Source organism: Lagenorhynchus albirostris, chromosome 4 (genome assembly GCF_949774975.1).
Source record: "Lagenorhynchus albirostris chromosome 4, mLagAlb1.1, whole genome shotgun sequence".
NCBI classification, from domain to species: Eukaryota; Metazoa; Chordata; class Mammalia; order Artiodactyla; family Delphinidae; genus Lagenorhynchus; species Lagenorhynchus albirostris.
The window spans coordinates 14,392,743-14,417,104 of NC_083098.1; the positions used below are offsets into that span (position 1 = coordinate 14,392,743).

Genomic DNA, 24,362 nt, shown 5'->3' on the forward strand with positions numbered 1-24,362 from the left:
AGGCAGACTCTCAACCAGGGAAGCCCGAAGGCACTTTTTTTAACATCTGGTTTCTCAGGAATACAATCCAATTTGTGGGTTCTCCAGCCTTTAGCTTCTCCCTCTGTTGTCTCTCATTTTCCCTCCAACGACTCTTACCGGCTACAGAAAGGAAGACACAAATAATGAAACTTAAATCCCGTATGACACATTCAAATCGCTTCTGGAAGAGAAGGGTGGGGGCGGTGAAGCCAGGGCTTTGCTCCGTTTTCTCTCTCTTCTTTCTCGGTGCTGTCTGGATGGGACCTGTCCTTGCATTCTTTCCTCTGGACAGAAGCCCAGAGCCCTGCATCGGCTGCTCACCGCTGCCAGGGAGCCTGGGGGCAGCGCCTGGAGCCTGGGCAGGAAGACGCAGCTCTCGTGGGGACGCGCTAAGATTTCCACAGGGCAAGATCACCAAGGGCAGCGAATGGAGCAGCAGCCAGCCTTGCACGCCAGGGGTGTTCGCTTTGGTTTGGCCGTGCGGCTCCAGGGGGAGGAACCCTCACTCCACGCTCACGCAGGGCGGGCCCTGGACCAAGCACGGAAGGCCAAGTCGTGCGCTTGCAGACTCGCGCCCACCTCCACCAAGCTTCTGCCATACGGACTCAGGGCTCTCCAGGCACAAAGAACACACCGGCAGACGGTCAACATGCCACACAGGTCAGACCTCAGAAGACCAACCCCCAAGGACTGTGCTGCCTGTTTTAAAAATAAAAATCACATCTCCTCCCATCAGACTTTATGGAACCTCCTTTGCTCCTGTTCACTCTTTAAACCTGTGTTGGAACCTGCCCCTGTCATCTGGGGATGAGGAATGTCTCTCTTTGCCAGAGGCTATCTTATCTCTGCTGTCCCTATCACAGCAGTGGGCCGTCCTCTTCCAAAGCAGAGGCCAAAGAGGCAGGGCCACCGTCTCCCCTGCCCCGCGCCAGCTCCCAGCGACACCAAGCTCAGCTCCCTGGGGCTGCACGGCCAGCTGTGGCAACATCTGACCATCAGCCGGCCTCTCCCACCTGCTTGGGTCATCGTCACAGGCGCCCAGCCTCGCCACACTTTCTCTTTCCGGGCTCATGCTGGGGTGCTCCGCTCTCCCCGAGTTTGTCTGCCGTACTTCGTCCCTAATAATAACAAAGTTGGACTCGGGTGACCATGTGCAAACATTTCCTGTCAAGCCACCTTATTTCTAGGGCTCTGCCTGCTGTTCCCACAGCTGCTGTCACCACGGATGCTTGGTCTGAGCTGCCACTCCCAGCTGCCCAGTCAGGTCAGTTTGTGACACCTTTGAAGCAAAATGCCGAAGGGCAGCACCCAGGGAAGTCGCCGTGTGGCTTGTCCACCTCTGGGCTTACTTCTAAGGAAAAGATGGTCTCACGCATCTGAGTATTAGGAATGAGACTTTTTAGATTGTTCTAGAACTTCTGGAGTCACTCTTGTATTCCTTTTCACCCCTTGAACATTTATTTTTTAACTTCTATATTAGTGTCCTGTTTCTGCAGTAAATTACCATAAGCTTAAGTGACTTAAATAACACACATTTGTTTCCTGACAGTTCTGTGGGTCAAAAGTCTGACGCAGGTCCCACTGGGCTAAAATCAAGTGGTAGTAAGGCTGCCTTCCTTTCTGGAGGCTCTAGGGAAGAATCCGCTTTTTTGTCTTTTCCACCTTCCAGAGTCGCCGACATTCCTTGGCTTGTGGTCCCCTTCCTCCCTCTTCAGAGCCAGCAATGGCACATCTCTGATCCTTCTTTCATGGTCATATTTCCCTCTGACCATAGCTGGGAAAGGTTCCCCATTTTTAAGCACAAAGTAATGAGATCAGACCCATTCTGACCATCCAGGATAATCTCTCCATCTCAAGGTCTATACTCTCATGTTTGTAGTCTCCTTTGCCATGTGAGGTAACATCTGTGTGCAGGTATCTTTGGGGACTCATTACTTCATCTACCAAAACTTCTATCTCCTCTTCTCTCTTTCCCCCCTCTCTCTCAAAACATAAATTCAGCACTGCAGATCATTTCGAAAATATATGATGGGGCCAGAGCCAAGTCTCATGAGAAGATGATAAAGATGGAGTAAATTTAGAGGCACCAAAAATAACCCTGTCCCTAAATAGCTGACCAACCAGCCTGCTACCGAACCTGACACTCACCCCACAGTTAGATCACAATTAGAGTTAATATCTTCACTGAGCCCTTATCTTCAAATGCCATTATAATCTAAATGCCCACCTAGGCACAATTAACATTACCTAGTGACTGTTTTATGCCAGGAAGTTTAATAACTTTACTCTCTTTCAATCTTTTAAGGGTCCCTGATTCAGACCAAATGAAGTCCCTAAGAGGTCAAGTTCAATGACCAGGGCCGCAGAGCTGAAGAGCGGCAGAAGCCATCAAGTCGGCCAGCTGGACTCAGGCTTTCCTTTGACACCACACTTCCTTCCATACACTGAGCAGGGAAAACACACTTGTCACCTTTAACACATTTGTTGTTGCTGCTATCTAATGCCTGTGTTACATGTATGAATATATTAATATCATTCCAGAGACCAGGATCCTGAGAATATGAAACATAGGTTATGCTAGTTTTGAGGTGCTTTGAGGGAAGTGAAAGAAAAGATATGGTTCATGGGGCCAATCCAATGGAGGGCCAGCCTTTGTTGGCCCGGAAGAGGCAGGCGTGAGGTGTTCTTGGTTCAGCAGGGTCACAGCTGGCCATGGAGGAGATATCGGAAGGACACAGGTGAAGAAGCACCAGGTTTCAGGATGAGATAGAACTTGTAATGGGCTACCTATGACTATCTACGACTGTGGCCCAAGAAACTGAGTATCATGCAATTCTCAACTAGGATTCCTGTTTTCATTTTCAGTGTCTCTTTCATTTTTCTCTCATCTTTTCTCATAATAACGATTTTTCACAGAGTTACTATGTTACAGCCTAGATTAGGGTATGTGAAAAATGAAGTAATCCAAAGACGACTCTCTCCCATGCCAAATGACTACATAAAGAAAGCTAGTACACGTCATTTGGTTTGTATCACATATACATTTGTCAGAAATTCAATTAACAACGTTGAATGTTATGATATGTGAGACTACTCATATTCTATGCAAATAACTCCTCTTTTAGGTTCAGAGTTTAGTATAAAACCCTTTATTAGGAAAGGAGAATCTTATAATTGTACCCCTAACATAGTGGGACAGAAATTACTTACATCAATGCTGATGTATATTTCTCCCTGAAGTGTTTTTAAACTTACCCCAAATATAACCTTGCTCTCTATTAATTTCTGGTCTATTTATATTAGGATTTAAGTCTTTGCAAACAGTGAAAGGAAAAAAACAATACTACTTTAATCACCTGAAGAGGAGGTAACGAGAAAAGCTGTGACCTACCCAACTCAATCCTTTCAATAGATGTGACCTCTTTATTTGAGAATGGAACTGATTCTAAGGTATTCTCACAATTCATAGCACCTTTATCCCTTTACATGAACTCAACTCACTGCTCTCACTGGTCCTTCTTGCACATGCATGGAAAAAAACAAACAAAACAAACAAAAAACACCTGAAAGGTATGTAAAAGAATTCCACTGTCTCCTGGCAGCCTTGACTTTTACTCCAGCAGTCACTGCCAGCATTCTAATTCAGCACTAATGCTTCCACGTTGCTAAATACAGCTTTTAAGTTTCAGATGACCACTTTTGCTTCCAGGTTTAACAAAACTCAGGGAAATTGTTACAAAAGCTACCAAACTCAAAGAGGTGGGTGGGAAGATGAAAGAATGCATCAGGGTTGCTGAGACTGACTGATGTGGTATCTTTTTTCCCCCATCCACATGGACAATATGATAATAAGTGGGAATTAATGTTATCAATATGTTCAGATCCAGACACGGGGCCAGTCTTCTTTCTAATAGCTCTCCAGACTGTGTAGTTCTGACCCCCGAGAATGAGTGCTGCACTGAGCTTCCCTCTCTGCCCTCGTCCAACCTTCTGTGAGGGTTTCTGCAATTCAGAAAGAATCCCCAGTGCGCAGTAGTAACTCTAAGAAAACGTCAAGTCTGGGAAGGCCCACTTGCAGGCATCACTTGCTAGCTGGAGACACAGGTGGTGGAGGAGTTAGATTAAAGCCCAAACAAGGAAGTCGAGCTCCTTCTCATCAGAGCCCAGACTAGGTGAGAAGAGGCTGAAATAAAAGGTTTGAAAGGTAAAGGACAGCAGCTGAGGGAGTGTCCCTTGAGTGGTACCACAGGCGCTAGATCATTGCAACACATGAAGGGGCTGCGGTACCGTCAGGGATTTGGGGAGAGTGGGAGAGGCTCGGAAGAAGTGCTGTGTGAAATCTCAGGAGTCAAGGAGAAACACATAAAAGGACTGTGGAGAAGCAGGAGAGCCACAGCTTAGGGCAGATGTCTTGACAGTATAATGGACTCCATCAGGAATTTGTGATTTTTTTTAGAGAAGCTCAACAGGCCGCAAGTAGACATAGAGGGCTTGTTCAGTGGAGGTCATATGTAGCGATGGAAATTAGAAAAGCCTGCAGCAGCTTTAGATGGCAAGAGATTTCTGAGTGGAAGTGAGTTCCCTGTAGATACGGGTAAGAGCAGATGAAGGTTTGTGGACCAGGAGACCAGGGACAGTTGACGGAGGTTTTCCTTCAAAACAAAGAGCAGCTTTCGTGCACCTTGTGGGAGAGAGATGGAAGGTCAGATGCTTGCACAGGGAGAGACCTTGGCTGGTGGAGATCTTGGTGCAGTTCCTACTGAGGATGCAGTACATCTACACTAGTGGGTAGATAATGAAGAATGATGTAAAGGTTACTAGAGTACACTTGGGCAAAGGAACTGTGAATAAGAGGTGACTTTGAATTTGAGAGGATGAGGGGAATAAAAGGAGGGGCAAGAAAGAAGACGAGGTAGGTACCGCTAGGGTGGAGATTTGAACTAAGGGGACTCTGTGCTGAGGAACTGAAGTGGGTAATGGAACACAGAGTAACAGAATAAAGAAAAACCAACCAAAAGGCCAGCCCAGAAGTAGAGCGACGCCCCAGAAGTGGTCAGGGATATGAGACGTATTGGAACTTTTCCTCTTGGACTTGTGGTTGGTTAGGGGATGTGGTCCTCACTGCAGGGACTATAAGTGATACATGTTAGTTGGGAGATCCAGCTGCAGTTAATGTGAGCAGGTGAAGGAATGGGTGAGAAAATGATTTGAGGATACAGGAAAGTGTGTCCTAAGTAGGATTAAAGTTCCCAAAAGACCCCTGAAATTGTTTAGTGTAATAGATCTTAACCTTGGTTGCACAGAATAACCCAGGCAGTGCTCAAACAAACAAAAAACCAAACCCAATACCTACACCGATCAGATCAGAACCTTTGGGTTGGGACCCTCCAACAAGTCTCTTTTTAAAGCTTCCCAACTGACTCCTATGTGCGCTGGATAGAGAATTATTATTTAGGATTTAGGACGAGCATAAGTGAAGAGTGCGGTGGGCCTGAAGGAGGAGGTATTTGGAGAAGAGATGCAAAAGACAGTATTTATGGGTAAGTTAGAGGAGCAGGGCGATGGGAGAGAGGCTGGCGGGAGCATTAGCAGGCGAGGTGCCAAGAGGGCAGAATTTAGGTAATGAAGGGCCTTTCTCAGTTAATTGGCCCCGAAGTTCGCATTCAAGCATGGGCATGAGGCAGTTTTGGCTGGACTGAGCTGTCTCTTCGGTATGTTGGTTTACCTATAACTAGGATTTTGGTACTTCTGCATTATTAAACGATCATGAGGTACAAGAAAGCCTTATCCATTATTCATCTTTCTTTCAGACTAAGTGCTGGATCCCCAGATGCTGAGAATTTATATATGTCTATTTGGAAAGCACTGACCATGACATAAACTGCTCTTGGGTTGTTTTTACTTCTCAAACCTGTCTGTCAGTCTTTCTCATCTCTTTTCACTAATTAACATAATCAAAATTATTTTATGAAATATTACTTTTTTTGCATGGATTGTACGTCTTTTGAGAAGAAAGGTCGAGAGTGACTGAGTATAAGAACTATTTGTGTGAATATAAAATGTGTTTCAGATATTTCAAATATGATGTAGATCTTCTACAGATGCTTTTTGCAATGATTTCTCTTTGAATTATTAAGAAGATTTGCCTTCATCAGACCCCATGGCTCGCCTACAAATACAGTTTCTCCTAAGAAGGATTTAAGCCTACGATGATTTCTATCCAGACAGTGCCTTAACAGTATCGCATTTGCAAGGAATACAAAAGACATAACCTTAAGCTTTACACTAGAGCTGTGTGTTCGCATCATTTATTTAACATCAGAAACTCCTACAGGCTCAACCATCAAAAATATACCCAGGGACCGAATATGTCTCATCTTCTCCATGGACACAACCTACAACACTCAGTTTTCATGACCCGGAACTATTCTCTGGATGGAAACTCCAGAAGGAAATACCCTGAATTTCAGGAAAAAAAAAAAAAAAATTCTTCTCTTGGCTTCCTAGATGCATCCTTCTCCTACTTCTCCCCTTCTTCCTCTGGGTACTCCTCTTTCTGTAGGTCTTTTGCTGGCTGCCCCCCTCCTCCCTTGCAATGGCAGGGCTCCCCTGGTCCCTGGGCTCTAGGCTGTGGCTCTCTGAGCAGCCCACTTTAGGAGCAGAGTCCAGACTGCAGCCAGCTGCCCGGGGAATGAAGCCTGCTTTCTCCACTCAGCAGCTGTGTGGCCTAGGGCAACTTACTTAACCTTTCTGTGCCCTGCACATCTGTAAAATAGGGATAACGGTGTCCTACAGGTTGTCGTAAAGATTCAATGAGTTAAGAAAAGATACTTAGGATCTTGCCCGGCACGTAAGAAATTCTCGGTGATGTTTATTAGCTTTATTATTATTTTCTCCCTCTACTCTCCCTTGATATTCTCCTCAATCACCATGGAGGACAAATATCAATATTATATAGTTGGTTCCTGAGTCTCTGTCTCAGGAACTGCTCTCTGTTCAAAGAGCCACCCCTATATTTCTAACTGTCCATGGGGCACCTTTGTCCTGATGTCTAATCCATACCTCTAATTCAATATTCCAAATGCAAAGTCACCATATCCACAGTCCAGAGCTACCTGCCCCTGAGTTTGCTACTGTTACTTACAGGCAGACTTGATCTTCTGCTCCACCCATTCAGGGTTAGTCACCAGGGCCTGCAAGAGTTACTTAATAGGGCTTTCGTACCTATTCCCTTCCTCTAACTCCTCTGTCTTCACTCCAGCTCTACCATGCTTTTCCTGACTCGATTCTATCTTTTCATTGACAGCAGACTAGTATTTCTAACATGTATTTCCAGTCATGTCTATCTTCTAGTTACATCTCTCTAGTGGTTCTCCATTAACTCAAGAAACTGAATCTCCACTCCTCTCTCTGGTTGTCAAGGTCCATCCCAAAAAACCTCGTATCAATCATTCTAGGCTTTCTGGAAATAACATGCCGCATAGAATCTGTATTTACTGTTCCCTTTGTGCTTCTTCATGCTGTTCCCTTCACCCAGAAATCCTGTATTTTTTTCCCCATAACTGTTGGTCAAACCCTGCCTTCCTTTAAGGTCAATCTCAAATGTTAGCTCCTTTTCAGATTTTCTCAAAATAATATGATGCCTCCTTCTCCTGAATTCCCACAGAGCTCTGCATTCATCTACGGCACGTGTCACACTCTGACTTGCTTCGTAATCCTTTGCATACTTCTTTTATTCCTCTTTCCAGATCATAACTTCTTCAGAGGCACTTACTATATCCTTTAAAGCTTCAAATGGGAGAAAATGAATGGCAATAATGGCACCGAGAATTAAGCCTATTTATTCTCTAAAGCAGCAGCCTGTTGTCAAATGCTAACCCTCTTCCTCACGGTCCTCATAAAAAGAATGGGAGAGCATATAAGGAAGTTGCACACAAGAGGAACATAGAGTGTGAGCAATTATGCCAGTTCCTTTTATAGGAAGAACGCAGCTGAGACAAACAAGGAAGCAGATTATTTACCATCCACAGGTCTCACTGCCAAATTCTTCCACTTCTAAATTGTTCATTAAAAGAAATCAAGGAGGGTAATAAACAAAAGTAGCCCTCGGGAGGAATCAGCGTAATGGAAACAGCTTCTTTATCAGCATGGCTTCAGGAAATGTCTAATTTGTTTTTGTAACTGCCATGTTCTGGGGCCAGACACTTGTGTTCACGCACACGGGTGCGCGTACATAACGCATGTCGTCTCTAGGTGTGAGGTGGGCAGGTCAGGCTGGAGTCACTTACCTTCAGGGCATCCTGAGTGTCATCCAGACAGTAGACTCGGAGGCTGTACTCCAGAGAGGAGCAGCAGAGCGGCCCGAAGATGGCCAGCGTCAGGCGCTTGGTGGCTGCTTTGGTGGTGGACTGCCCGACCAGGGAGTAGGTGCCAAGGTTCTCGGAGAGGAGGTGGCAGGCCTCTGCGTCCAGCTGGATGTAGCAGGGGGTGGTGAAGTTTTCCTCTCCGACCACCACCACATCCTGTGGGACGAGAAGGAAGGGGCAGCGACTGAGCCTCCTGGCTGCCATGACGGTGGCCAACAGGGGTGCACAGATCAGCACTTCTCCTCTCAAGTTCTGATTACTCCTTTTCCTGCTCTTTTTTTCCTTCTCTGTCTTTATTATACTTCTATCAATATTTCCATTCTTAATCATTCTCTCCCTTACTTCCCTTGCCTTTATGCTGATAACATGCTTTATGTAGAAGATCTTCATTTAGTCTTTTTTGATCTTCTAGGAATCTACATTGCTGGAATCTACCTAAAATTCCAAAAGAAATGTATAAGTTATCCTTTTAACTTCAGCATATTTGAGTTGATTATCTGTTTCTGATCATTTGCTTTAATCTCTAAATTGCTAATTTCATCCAAAAGTACTATCTTATTTCAATGTCATTTTAGCATAGTATTTTCCCCTGAAAATCTAGGGGTTTGAAAAGAATTTTTAAAAAAGAATGAGGGAAATTAAAGAATTATGCAATACCATTCTACTAAGTTCTTCCAAACTCACCCATCACTTACTTTCCAAAGCAATACACTGCTTTTCCTCATAATCTGGGCTCTTGGACTTTGCGAAAAGCACAGCATGGCAAACTCTATGCATTTGACACATTATTTTTCTGTTATTTTTCATGTAAGCCTTTAAGCAGTCTCACGTTTTAGATTGTTAACATTCAGCAAGAAATAAAAATAAGTGAAACTGATGAGTTTTATAAAAATAGTTACTAACTTAACTAGGTTTTGATTTAGCCAAATGACTCAAGCCATAGAAGGAATCATCTGAAAGACCAAGCATAGAATCCATAAAACAAGGGTCACAGTTCCACATGCCTCCCAGGGCAGAATGGTAACAGGAATGTGTGAAGCAGGCAGGGCAGAGGGTAATAAGGAGTGGTGGAGACTGTGGTGAAGCAGAGCACAAGCCTGTCTAAAGAGCTCAGTCTCCGCTTGGCTTTAGCCATTGCGGCCATGCAGGGGTGGGCTCTCAGTACTTGAACTGTAAGCGTCTTTGCCGTAGGCATTTTTGCCACATAACTGATTGGCTGTAAAGCAATTTTGCTGTAAAAGATGAAACAGCAATAAATAAAAGAGGGACATTAACAAAAATAAAAAAACATGAAAAATGAATAACAAAAGTAAAAAGACTTTATTATGAACTACAAAATATTTTAAAACATTTGAAATGTGTGTAGATTCATGGCAGTACTGTGCAAACAAATGATTTTATTTAGTGGGTTGCACCTAAGCACTTGTCTTCAAAGTCTTTCATTTGTAGGATTATACATATTTTTGCTTGTTGATTCAGCTCCTCATCTGGCATTCCACTTTTCTTTTTCGCTAAAATTTCTTCTTCATTAAGAGAGGTATCAGTTTCCACATACTGGGATGCATATTTATAACTGAGCTTTGTATTATGGTGTGAAAGCCCCTACACTGTTGTTTGTTCTTGGTACATATTGTTACATGTCCCTTGACAGATGTTCCAAAGTTCTATGGGACATGTGGGCTCGACTCGGTGCCTTTTTGGCCGTTGGCCTCTTTCAGATTTATGTAATATTAAAAATGGTAGTACCGTGTCAGTGGAGAGATGAAACCAAGCTGTCAACCAGTTGAAACCAAACTGTCCACCAGTTATTTTACCTTTTACAGCAAAATTGCCTTAAGGCCAATTAGTTATGTGGCAAAAATGCTTGCGGTAAAGATGTCTATGGCAAAGATGCTTACAGTAAAAGTACCAGGCATGGCAGGAATGCAGGACCAGTCAGGACACAGCCTTTAGTTTTTCAAGAGAGGCTGGAAGTTCAGATTATTATGTGAAATCTTCCAACTTTTAACTAATTCAAATTTAAAAGAAAATTTCAGTTGGGAGAAATAAAACCCATGTGTGGGCATGATTCAGCCTCTGCATTAGGCTACTTAATCTCTGCAGAGACAGCAACCATAGTTTCTTTGCTTCATACTGTATCTCAGTGGGCCTGGATCATGGTGAACGAATGGTTATTTGTCAAAAACATGAACAAATGTTTCATCATAAATTGAGTCCCTGGGGCTGGACAAAGCTATGAAAGGAGCCACCTCAGGTAGCTGTTAGGCCATGCAACATCACCCAAACTAAAGTAAGGACTGTGTTTTAATAGCATCCACGAAATCATTTCTTCAGCTAAACCTGTACCCAAAGATAAAGCTTAAACTGAACTGGAAAGGAGAAAAAGGAGCTCAGCACTTCCACGTTTATTCCAGCCCCAAAAGGACACCTGCAGAGAAGCTGCTTTCTCCAGCACGGCAAGGGCAAGGCTCAAGTGCCATTTCCTGATGGCATGTTACAAAAAATCTCCTAGAAGAAACGGTGGAGAATAAAGATGCTCCATGTTCCTGTCACAAATAGAAGAGTGTTTTCCTAAGGACTTCCTTCTTCTACTCTTCACATCTTTTTTTTTCTTTTCCTCTTACTATTGTTGTTATTACTCAAATCCAGAAATAGGGTATTAGGGTAATAGGCAGAGAATTGTGCAAATAATTTAGGATCCCTTGAGATAAAGACTTTGGGATGTTTTTGAGATAAATCATTTCAACTTAAATGGAATTGAAGTTCGATCTGGTAAAGTCCACTCTTAACGTAATGTATAGCCCTAGACGTCAATCCAGGACCTCTGGCAATGAGTGACCCTTCACCTTCATGTGGTCAAGAGGAGAGCACATCCATATAGAGGGGACACTCCAGGTAATCCCAGGTATGCCCTGCTATGCTTCTACCTCCACTACTACTTCTTCCTAAAATATTAGGGGTTTGAGTGTTCATGCATATTTTTTTTTCCTAAAAGAAAAATACTGAGGGACTTCCCTGGTGGCGCAGTGGTTAAGAATCCGCCTGCCAATGCAGGGGACATGGGTTCGAGCTCTGGTCCGGGAAGACCCCACATACCACGGAGCAACTGAGCCCATGGGCCACAACTACTGAGCCTGAGCTCTAGAGCCCGCGTGCCACAACTACTAAAGCCCATGTTTTGCAACAAGAGGAGCCACAGCAATGAGAAGCTTGCGCACCACAAGCAAGAGTAGCCCCCGCTCTCCGCAACTAGAGAAAGCCTGCACACAGCAATGAAGACCCAATGCCGCCAAAATAAATAAATAAAAATAGAAAAATACTGTAAGTAATCACAAAATATATCCAACATGCATATTGGATAATTCTCTTTATAATGACTACACAAATCATTTTTTTTTAAGTATTAGGTATAAAATATTCATGGTAAATATAACACATCCTTTTGCACTTAATTTCAGGTGCTAACTGCAGGGTTCTGATGTAAAGAACACGATCTGTTTAAGGCACTGTCCTTAAGAAGTTCTGATGGCAGCAGTTACAGACAGTCAAGTTGCCAAAGACGTTCTTCATTGTACTGGAGCTTAGGATACACCCTTCCTGTTTTGCCAGGTTAAGTTCAGACCTATATTCCTGGGACCTGTTAGCAAGTAAGTGTCTAACATTTTCTGACCCAGGTGCAATGTTTCTCTACCTGAAAATTAAAATAATAAAATATATATATATAGTTTCCCTTCCCAAGATAGTATGTATATGCAAATGGGACTTATGTAAGACTCTTAAGTACACTTTCCCTATGAGTTAGCTAATGCTTGACCATCTTTTTCTTTGTGCCTATCAGTCAGTAGATAAAACACTCAGGAACCAGTGTCTGTCTATCTGTCTCCCCCTCTCCCCTCTTTGTCTTCCTCTCTCTGTTCCTCTCTCTTTCATTTTGAGTATAAGCTAAAATTCCACTCATGTGTTGCTTTAAAAATAAAAGCCTTCCCATAATTGCCCTTGCTTATCTGCATGGATTGCTCCTGGGTTCTATCTTTATCTCAACAGAAGCTCACCTCCCACTGTCCCTGCGCTGCCTGGTTCTTGAGCTGTATCTTCCAGTCCTCGGTATTGGGATCTGCGCAGTGATGCATAGTGAGGATGACAGGGCGGGTCAGCAGAGCTCCTGGAGGCCCACAGCTCACCACAGGGGTCAGGAGTGTCTGAGAGTCCTCCATGGGCGGCCTAGGAGGAGAGCAGAGATCTGCGTCATGCAAGTTCCATAGTATTTATGTACTACGTACTCACTGAGATTTCAGATCTAAAGTTGCACAAATAGCTTCTTCTTGGAGTTTTTTTGTTTTTTTTTTTGTCGGGGGCAGGGGGCAGTGGTGGGGTTGAGGCAGAATTAAATGGGAAGACATGCACTTTATACCAAGACTTTGATCTTGCAAGACTTGAGGTCTTTCTAATAATAGTGAATCTGCCTGCATATCTTTGATCCCTCCCTTCAGATACAGGTCTGCCTTTGCTAATTTCCTCTGAATTCATGTACTGATACTTTCAGGATGGAATGAGAAGGAACAGGGTCCTTATGAAGTTACATAAGCATCTTTTCTGATAATACTTGCCAGTCGTTTCACAGAGTTTTACATACTTCCGTGTTTTTAGGACCTAACTTGAAAAACACTTCAAAAAATCACTTTAGAATAAGGACACACTAGAGCTAAACTTCTTCCAAATGACTTTCAGGAATAATTCAGGCTAGTACAGCAGATTCATTTTTTTCAAACATGACCAAGAAAGAATGTAGAACTGTATTTCTATAGCAATTTAAAATGATGTTTCTCTACATGTATACTTCATACTCTGAGAATTTGGGTAGAACGAACTTCAAAGATCCAAATTCTTTATTTTTACATGTTTTTTTTTAATTGCCTATTTTTTCCCCCAACAAGATTGTAACCAACAGCCAATGAATAAATTAACCCAAGCTGTCAGTTGATATGTGAGGAAGTAGCCCCAAAGTGTTGAGTGGATTGCCCCACGTCTCACAACTAACAAGCACTGGTGCTGGGACTACAACCAATGCCTTTGCAAAAACAATACAACTATGTTGTCAGAATAGTATGAGTTAAGAAATCCTGGACTCACAAAATTTTAGAGGAGGAAGGGCCCTCAGGGCCAACAAGCACAGAGCTTCTCTACAAGATGCTGACATGTGGTTAGTGCTTTAAACTCATCCAAAATTGCAGTCCACTACTACTGAGGGGTCAACTCATCTATTATCAACTCAATACTTAGAATGAATACAATCTGTCTTCCTGACACTTCTCTCCACATATCCTGACCGGCTTTCTCTCCACTTTGGCATGAAAGAGCCTCTCAAGCACTTAGAGATTATTACGGTATCTCTAAAACGTCATCTTCTTCCAGATGAAAGCTCCTCAATTTTTGCAATTTCAACTAGAAAAGCATGGTTTCTTGATCTCTCCCTATAATTCTATCTTTATTTTCATAGAGATGTCTGTCAGTGTTTCACTATCTTCCCTAGAGTGAGGCATCTTGAAATGAGTGTAAGACAGTCACCCCTTAGTATCCATGGAAGGTTGGTTCCAAGGACCCCCCCGGCAGACACCAAAATCCCTGGAGGTTCAAGTTCCCTATATAAAAGGGCACGGTATTATATAAAATGGCATATAACCATTATATAAAAATTATATAACCATTATAAAATTTTTATAGCCATTTATAACCAAAAAATTATATAACCATGATATAAAATGGAATATAATCTATGCACATCCTCCCACATACTTTAAATCATCTCTAGATTACTTATGATACCTAATACAACGTAAATGCTATGTAAACAGTTGCCAGTGTGCTGCAAATTCAAGTTCTGGTTTTTGGAACTTCCTGGAAAAAATTGTTTTTTCCAAATATTATTGATCCAAGGTTGGTTGAATCTGCGGATATAGAACTCACAGATACAGAAGGCTGACTGTTCTCAGGTATACAGTATAGGGGGACTACTGTTTTCTCTGCTTGGGACATGTAGTTATATCAGTGCCTCACAAAATTGTTGCCTTAGATTATTCTCAATTATTTATAAGTATTATTTAGCAGAATTGAGTTAGATGGGAAGATAAGAGATAACATGGTTAAACATGTCCTTTATAAAAGGAGGCAATGAAGCCCCAAGAAGGTTAAGTAATTTGTTAAAGCTAACCACTATGTATTCCTAACATGAAAGGCTCTTAGTCTCTCTTTATAGGTCTGTGGTTGCAATGATGGCTTTTGAACCTATATAGAGAAATTTATATTTAGCCATCTAATTTTACTTTAATTGTTTTAGGAAAATTTTCAGGTCATCTATTTCTTAATGCTATGTCTTTCCTCCATATATTGGCTATCTCTTCTAGTCTTTTATCTTCCATAAATTTGATATGCCTGCCATTTATGTTCTCATTCCAATCACTGATAACACTGTAATACAAGAACAGGGCAAAGACAGAGACCTTTTCAAGGACACTACTTGAAACCTCTCTCTAGTCTGACATCAATACTTTGAGTTTAGTACAGTCAAACACAAACCCATTAAAATTGTCCAGTTCCTATCTTTCCATTTCATTCACATGGATATTACAAAGGTCATATCAAATTCCTTTACAGTCGCCACCGTCACTTGAAATGGCTTTTCCTCTAGTCTTTATCTATGGTTAATATAGAAATACTACGTAATCTAGAAGTTAGCTTCTATCTATGGCTTACCCTCACTTAACACTCAATGAATGATAGAAGCTGTTATTATTTTTTTTAATATTGTTGGAAAACTATTCTCCACGGATCTCTCATGTTCCTGCATGGTCCCGGCTGTCTTTCAAGACAACTGTATAGCAATCTCCTTGGAAGATAAAGATAGTGCTTACCTCTGGAGCAAATGGCAGACATGTCTACCTCCCATTATAAAACCCTCAGGTTCCCTAAACTCAACGGTATATCCCTGGAATGGAACCGCTGAGTGCGTAGGCGTCCTCTGTCTTTACATCACCCTTTCAGAACTTGGGAAACTGGCACAAAAATGGCAATACTTTAGATAGTGCTATTGCTGTGAGCAATAAAGCATCCTTTGTCTCTGACTCAGGAGTCTTGTGTCATTTATCAGCATCTACAAAACTGTGGCAGCCAACTTGGTAGGTCACAAGTAAGGTCAAATCTTAGAAATTCCTAAGTTCTTGGTGATTATTATCATCAGTTCTAAAAACTCAGTTAAAATTTGGCATATTTTCCCCTTAGTAAAACTTGGCTATCAGTGCTTCTTCTTTTATTGTAAAATTTCACTAGAATCTCCCAACCCGTGACTTTCTTTTCCTCCTATTCAGGAAAATATTTTTTTTAATTATCTCTTTTTAGTCTTTTAATATCATCTCCATTCTCACTGAATAATAACATAGTTTTATTAAATCTAAAGTTATCAAAGTACTTGGAAATGTACTTATATTTGGAATTATAAGGTGAGTGGTAGCTTGAGAACTCATTACTATCCCCTTTTGGTTTTCATTTCCCCTTTACGCAATTTGTCCTCCTTTGTTCCAGTCTGAAATTCATTCTCTTAGAACATGAGTGAAGTCTTGCTTTCATTGTGCCACAGCTGATATTACACTATCTGCCTTAAACAGTAACTCTACTCTTGTTTAATTCTACTTTTCCTACCGGGGCAAAAAAAGCAATGGCTGCATTTTCCTGAGCGCTACCCTTACCTTTTAGTTACAAGTGTATCTTGAGAACGAGCATTAAACTTTTAAAGAAAGAGAGTAAAGTGGAATCCATTTCAAGTGGTCCTTGCAATAGAGTTGGGGATTGGAAGCATCTGTCTCTCAGTCTGCTGTTAGCAGCGGGTGCTTGAGGCAGGAGGAGGAGGGATTCTTCTCATCACTGAGTTGGAACAGAAGGGAGAAGACTCCCTGCTGCGCTGGGGTGCCGTCAGACCTGCACTCCCCTGGCATGCAATACTGATGGGCACCATTATTGGAGGAGGGATAGCAAGGGAAGGAAGGGGCAGTAGGTGTCAAAAGAATTTATTTACCCAGTGAGGTGCAAGAATGTAATGAATAGGGAATTGGTGATGTGGAATTCATAACAGGGAATGGAAAACAAAGAAGTAATAATGATAAGAATCTTTTTGGGTTTTCAAGATGAAAGAAGTAGCCCTGAAATTGGAAACATTTCCAAGCATATATGGAAGGAGCCACCTAGGGAAGGTTAAGATTTAACTATGTGAAACCAAAGGTCAGAGCATTTAAATCCACATTTCCTTTATTTACATAAAGGGAGGATATTAAAATACATAAAACAAAAATAGTATAAAATAAATATAAAAAAATCTGTTTTATGCTTTTGCAGAGAAGGGCTTTACTTCATTATGTCTCATGTGTTTTCTAAGATATTTAAGCAAACATTCTGTAAATATTAATTGCAGATGATATGGAAATAAACTCAAAGCAAAAATTAGCTGCAGAAACAGCAATTAAGTAGAAATCCAGTAATGAACAATGATTAAAGTTTTAAAGGCTTTTCAAAGTCCAACAAGGATAATATGGTAAATGTCGGATGCGTTCTGAGGACTCTAGGACAAAGCCCTCAGAGAGGAGTTTTAGTTTCCTGTCAGATTTTCTTATCCTTTGCTTGCTGTTATCAGCGAGGACAACTCCTCCTACACATAGTGCACAATTCACAAAACTTTCATAAAAGCTATTGCATTTGCTGCCCAGGGCACACCTGCTAAGGTAGTCAAGATAAGTGTTTATATTACCTTTTTTTTTTCCCTAAAAGAGGAAACTGAAAGCTAGAGAAATTAACACACTTGCCCAAAGCCACAAAGCTAGTCATAGGCAAAGCTAGGATCCCAAAACAAGTAAATTGGTTTCTTTCACACAGTGGTATATTCTGGGTTGCTTATCTAGATTTACGGCCTTGAGAAATGTCTGTGATCTGTTTGCTACAGCAAGCTCAAAACTGCTTCCTGAAAAGAATCTTTCTCCATCTACCTCTGTGTAGAGACGAGATGCCTTCTATTAACACACATGTCTTTTGTCAGGTCCCTCAGGATGACAATCCCACCCTAGGCTCAGCTGTCTTTCAAAGCACACAGTTTCATGTATAACCAGCAACTTGAAATACTTGCACTCTAGGTATCTGACAAGGAATATCTAACTCACTTGCTATCAAAAGATCAATTGAGCAAAAAAGAATATTTATGGAAGCCACTTTGAAGGGCGTGCCCCCATTTCCCCAGACAGACCAAAATGTGTCCCTGGATTAAGCCTGAACAGCTAAATACTGTGCCCTGGATTGAACTCCTGAATCCTTGTGGAATCATTTTACCGAATTTATCCCTGGGCTTTATATCATCTACTCACACTGAGGGACACTAACAGAAGTAGCCCTGTGTAGCTCACTGCTATTTTGATCTTTTGAATGTTGTTCACTGTATTAAAAAAAAAATTTCTTTTTCTTTATGAGGAACCGAAGGAGAAATAATTGAGCTTCCTCCAGGCATATTTTCCCCTTTTGGACACATGGATCTTATAACCTACCATGTTTCCCTCTTGAAAGCTTTGAAATAGTAAATTCATGACCTACTAATAAGAAATATGCTGGGAATTCCACCAGATATTTTATATTCTAACTGCTCACCTGAATTTATCTTATCTTTCTAATCTTATGTTTTCTATTTTCTCATTTTTTAATCCACTTATTTAAAAACAATTTTCCTCCCATTGAAAAGAATCACCTTGAATCATTTCTTTAGAAGTAGGACTTCAATAAATAAACACTGTGGAGAACAGTGAGAGAATAAGATTTAAATATACCTGGATTCCACACCCTTCCGCCCTCTACCTTCAGTCTTTTTATAGCTGTTACTTCAAACAAGAAATTCAGGACTCTACCTAAAAGGATAATATCACTGAGTTTCACTGAGAAATAATAAATGTCACCTACTATTATACAAAGTTCCAAACAACACATTAAAATAAATGAAAACTTTCTGCTATATGATTACATACAAAAGACATTTTGGCCCACTATCCTAACATTTTACTTTACTATTTATATTCAGTAAATATGACGATAGTCTTCATTGCCTCACCACTAACACCTTAAATGCTTCCTACTGGGATTTCATCCTTAAAAAAAAAAATCCTTAAGGCAACCAATGTCCTAAAGTTGACGAATCCAATAACTTTTAAATTATCATTCTCCTTCTTTACAGTTTAATTTTAGTAATACCTCTGTCAATCACTCCTCCATCTTGAAACTCTTTTTACCTTTGATTTGTTCCTATTATGATTACAATCATTCAGTCTTTCATTCAAAAATATTCATTGAGAAGCAACTATGTATTAAGCACCTTGCTAGATGCCAACTCTATTTATCTGCCTTATCCTTTCACGTTCTATTTAGTTTTGCCCATCATACCCAAACCTTAAATAAGAATATTTCCCAAAGTTCTTTCCCCAGTCCTCTTCTTTCTGCCTCTGCACTTTTTCCCTGGAAGATCCACTCACTGGTGACTTCCCATTTGCGTCTCCAGCAAGAATCCTACGTCCCCATTCACGCACACCGTGCACAGCTAAATCAGAATTTGTCCTTTCTCTCCTTGAACCAGTCGCTGCTTCTGACCCCTTCGTATTGCTCTCACAATTTTCGCAGTGCCCAGGGCTTGATTCCTAAATACATTCTTTGTGTTTTGCCACACTTCTAATCAGTTGTGAAACACTTTTTCTTCTGAAACGTATTTTTCTTTCCATTCTCCAGACTCAGGCCTGGCTCCTTCCCCCCACCCCTCACACCTTGATTATTGCCATGGGCCAACCAGGGCCCCCAGCCTTTGAGGGGGGTCTTTCTGTTTCCTTTACCAATTCATCCTGCACACCATCACCACATCAATCTTTTAAAAGCACTGTTATTCCTGCAGCACTTGACTGCTCAAAGACCTTCCACGGTTCCCCACAGTTTATATTTGGAATGTCTAAATTGATTTTTTGGCCTTTTGAGAAAACTGCTAGGCAAGTACAGAATACAGAGAAAGAAAAAAATTAACGTTCATAACTTCAATTCGTTTTTCAATAAGAAATGATGAAAGGCAAAATTTCAGTCTGAGTCAGATTCATTTTTTTAAACTGCTGCTGGAAACAAGGCAAAAAAGGTCCATGTTAGTGCCGTTAATTGTGGGAACTTTATCCACGGGGGCGTGGCGGGGGGGGGGGGGCTTTGCAGCCTTTCCAGGGATGTGTAAAGCAGAAGAAGTAGAAATCACGAGCGCAGCCTCACAGCTCAGATCCCTTTTGGTCAGAGACAGCCTGTCCCGTTTCTGCAGCTCATTCAGGCTGCTCATCTGCTATCCCGTGCTTTCTTTTAGAGCATATTCCGTAATGATAAGGCCCCCTCTTGTCACATTCACTTGCCACATGCAATTAAGTTCACACCTCCCTTTAGACAGTTCACAACACCAGATGACTAGCTGGATACCATCCAGCTGGAAAAACACCCAGTTTGGGATGCAATAAAGGCCATCAGAGAGAGGGAAAATGGAGAAAAACAATCAGAATTTTCCTATAAACGCCTTGAAGTAACATATCTCCTGTTGTCCCCACAGTGTCTTCTCTGAAAGAAGTTCTAAGATCAGGTGAGGCTAGAAAGGGTCTTTGGTGAGCAATAAAAAGAAGCTGTGTCCCGCAATGCTCTATAATACGAAGGCAGAGGCTCTGTTTGTGTACTGGGTGCTATGGAGGAGGGATGGCAGGTCAGCAGAGGAGCTTTTCGTGGAGATAAGCTGGGTGTGAATTCTGCCTTCCCTCAGTTGCTAACTGTGAAACCTTGGCTCTGTGACAATTTCCCTGAGCCCTAGTCTTTTCACGTTCAAAGGTGGAGCTCATCATAACTTGCAGAGTTGTAGTGAGGAATAAATGAAATTAAAGTTTATTGTTTTGTTGACTTCCTAGACTTAAGAAAATGTTAATGCAGTTAAAAGTATATCGTGTGTGTAGATGTACATCGTAAATAGCACCAAAAAATTGAGGCAAAGCATATTCTTCCAGTATTCGAAAACTATCATCAGACTACCCAAAGAATTCACTCATGTCATTGACGAACAAGTGAAGTTCCAAGGTATATCTTTTTTGTTTCACTTTGGTCTTAAATGTAAAAGAAAATAACAATGAACATGCAGGTCAGAACTGCCTCTGTTCATCAATAACATAAATTCTTTGCTAAATCAGATAGTAATAAAGCATTTATTCATAGCCTGATTTTGTCCAATTGTGGCTGAATTATAACCATAAAAGAGTTTGGCAAAACTCAGTAAAAGCCTTCTGGGAGAATCAATTGACTATATGAAAGTTATAATAAAAAGTATTGTATATCTTATCATCATTTGTCAAAAAAAAAGTATGCTGACTATATGGTAGCTATGTTTTGTATTATCACTATACCCTAAGACAACATTCTTGTCATTGTGTTTTTATAAGAAAAACGTATCTAGTTCACAACAGAAAATTAGTGGAGAGGACTTTCTCATTTATTTGCGACAGTTGTCTTTTGTTTTTTCCTTGTTTCATGGTCTTCTGTGTGTATATTTTCTTTTGAGATCTTGAGGTTCCTCTAGCTTCATTTTTATCAACAGAACTTCTTTGATGCACACCAAATTTAATAGAGTAATTCCCTCTGCACCTAACTTCAGGTGGTAGGCATAGCAAGAGTGATTTATAGTTTCCTTTTCTTTAAAGTCAAAGGCAGAGGAAACTAAAAGCAGAAGTGTCTGGCTTTATCCATTTCCTGTTTTCTCCCTCCTTCATCCAAAGTGTAAAATTATCCTGGTCAGGGTGCGGACTAAATTGTGGGAAGAAAAATCATACGAGGCACCTAAGTGCCCATGTCTTTCAGTTTTAGCATGCCCTGCAGCAGCCCCTTAAGGCTTGATCTTCTAAAGATAATGGCGATCAGATGAAAAATAAGAGACCACGAACACCTCACTAGTCTCAGCATAAAGCACAAGCCAATACTCATTTCTGTTTAAACAAAACGTCCATGTTGGCAAAAGGCCTTGAGGGATGGATGTACTTAGTTTAGTGCTAACCTTGACTCCGGACAAAAGAAAGAAGTAAACAAAAATATAAAGGGAATCTTGGAGTCTGCTAATCTTAATTTCTCCTGCTGCAAAAGAAGGGCACTCTGAGGGCCTGTGAATGTTACTTTGCATTGAGAATGGAAAAATGAATATTTGATGTGAGCAAATACAAGCCTCTTTGTGATTTTCTCTTGCTCAAATTTAAGGCACATGAATAATGCTCAAGGAATTTTTATTATTTTCTTAGACAGGCTAGTGTTTGTGTAGGTGAAAGTACACCACCTGAAGAAAACAATGTTCTGGCTCCTACAGATTATAAATACCAACATCTCCACCTGAGAGCATAATGGAAGAGCTTTTCAGCTACTGAAGAACGAGACTAAAAAGAGATGTTTTTCTGAGGATGACAGAGGGGAAGAGAAAAGGTATGATGCCTTACAATGAAAACCTAGTTCTACATTTGTCACTCATGCTTTGCATTCAGAGCTCAGGGCAGAGGAACCAATGCCTTTACCCTTAGGAAAAATAATGATAATTACACGTAAGGATCTTCATGTCAACGTCATCTCTTATTTTAAGATCTCAGTGCACTTTAGAAGCATTCATCAGTCAGGCCTATAAAGCACTGTTTAACACACACACTTTATGTGAGAACTCATCAAGACAGACCAGAAACAATTTGTTAGAAGCCAAACTGAAAACTGAATTTAGGACTTTGAAACTCCTCCTGCTATTTTTACTTAAAGTAACTTCATCTTTACGATTATGACACATTCAAAATAGCCCTTAGATTCAATCTAGTTTTAATCAACCCTAGATCCATTTAGAAATATAGATTTTATACGTGCTAAACATAAGAAGGAGAGGTCGATAACACTTAAAAGCTAGAAGACAGTCCCAAAAAGAAGAATCTACAGGTGAGAATAAAGTGCTAGGCTGAGGTGGGGATGGCAAATCAGGGATTAAGGGGTTGTCTAATTCTCTGTGGCCTTTAACCCTATAATGGCAACAGGATGGATTCCTGAACCAGGCCACGTGAAGCTGATGTCTCTTTGCATCTCTTGCACAATCTATGGATCACATTTCTGGCCATTTTTTTTCAGTTAACATGGCCACATTTCCACTTGGGAAAAGATCTCTGGCCTTCTGCCCATATTTAAGATCTGCAAAAGCGTCCGGAGCTTCAAAGATAAAGAGAAGTAAAAACTGACCTTTTACAGGTCTCGGTGAAAAAGGACATGCCAGAAGCAGGGCAGTAAGGACCAAAATATGTTGGGTTTATTCTTTCTCATGTACAATTCTCCTCCAAGTCAGACATTGATAAAGTCAAGTGCACCAGAAAAAGCATATTTACCTCATATTTTCCTTCCTGTGTACAGTCACATACATTTCGTAGACTCTCCCTTGGGGAATGGCCCCAGCGGGAACCAGCATGCTTACTCCTGAATAGCAAAAGAGAAAAGCAGTCACATAAGACCTAGGAATCAACAGGGAACTTCCCAGAATGCCTCTGAAGCAAGTGAAAAGGAATGAGGAGATTCTGTGGCCCCACAGCCATGATCCTGCTGCTTTTTCTCTAAAGACATGTAAATATTCATACCTGCCCTGCTTTCCTTCCCTATTGGCCTTATTTGTTACCACAGCTCCCTCTGAACTGTTATGGAATTACTGCAAGGAATGATATAACGTGTAAACTCCTGTTTTATTTAAGGAATAGACAGATGGTTTCACTGTTGTTTTCCTTGTAAAAGGAGGGGAAAATCAACAACTGCTCTTAAAATCTCAAACAGCTGTAATGATGTATCGTTTCTAATTAAAAAAAAAATCCCCACAAGATTCAAAGTCAGGGAGATGCTAACCTCAACTGTATCAAAAAATGTTTATTTCTGAAGTATCTGGTTAGCATCAGTGTTTTCCTGCAACAGAATAATAATTGGTGAAGAACTGCTTTCATCATACATAACTCTAGAGAGTGAACACAACTGCTAGTTTTAGTCACAGCAGGTCAAGCAAGTTTTTACTTAGTTGCTAATTGGTGCATTTTGTAGGACTATTAGATTGAGCTCTGTTCTAAGTTAACTGTGCTGATAGCAGTGGTCTGCAACTTGAGCTTGCAGCAAAATCACCTGCAGGTTTTGCTAAAGCCCAGATTACTGGATCCTATGCCCAGAGTTTCTATTCAGAAGGTCTGGGGAAACTGTAGTTCTAACAAATCGCCAGGTGATGGCAATGATGGTGGTCTGTAGACCACACTGTAGGAACCATGGGCTTGCACTGCTGCGGTGTCATCAGAGAGTAATTCACGGTGGGCAGCAACTTGAAGATACGTAGCTCCATGATTTTATTCTAATAAATGCAGTTAATTTCAACTCAATAAAACTTTACAGACATGATTGTGAGGACAGTATTTTGCATGCTGTGAATGCCAAGAAGTAAAAGACAGCATTCTCGTCTTTGAGTAGCTTATTTAATTAGCAAGGCAATGGAATACACCATATGAGCACAAGACAATAAGGAACCTGCCCAACCACGCTGGAAAGTCTCAAGAGTAAAGGACAGAGAGTTAAAGAGGTATAGTTATTCAAAGCCTTTGTATATCTGGTTGAAAGTGTTGAGGCATGGCCTTCTTGAGAAGGAAAGTAACATGAGCCTTGTGGTGTTGTGGGAAGTGGAATGTCACGCTCGTGTCAGGATGGTTTGGTGAGGCACAGAGTGGAAGCAGGAAGACCACACGTGAGGCACCCAAGCCTCAGTACTTTTATTTTTTCCAATGGAAACAATGAAATGTACCTTTATGTTTGTTATGGGGATGAAACAGACTATGGATGTAAAGTAACAAGAATAAGGCCTGACACATTATTAGGTAA

General features: G+C 41.2%; 1 protein-coding gene across 1 annotated transcript in view; it reads right to left on the reverse strand.

Moving 5' to 3' along the window:
• UNC5C (unc-5 netrin receptor C) overlaps positions 1-24,362 on the reverse strand; it is a 387,317-nt gene that overhangs the window by 15,660 nt on the left and 347,295 nt on the right. The window contains exons 10-12 of the mRNA XM_060147584.1: positions 22,850-22,937; positions 12,440-12,608; positions 8,310-8,543 (exon numbers count right to left, since the gene is read on the reverse strand). Of these exons, the coding sequence (XP_060003567.1) occupies positions 8,310-8,543; positions 12,440-12,608; positions 22,850-22,937 (491 nt within the window). The remainder of the gene's footprint in view (positions 1-8,309; positions 8,544-12,439; positions 12,609-22,849; positions 22,938-24,362) is intronic.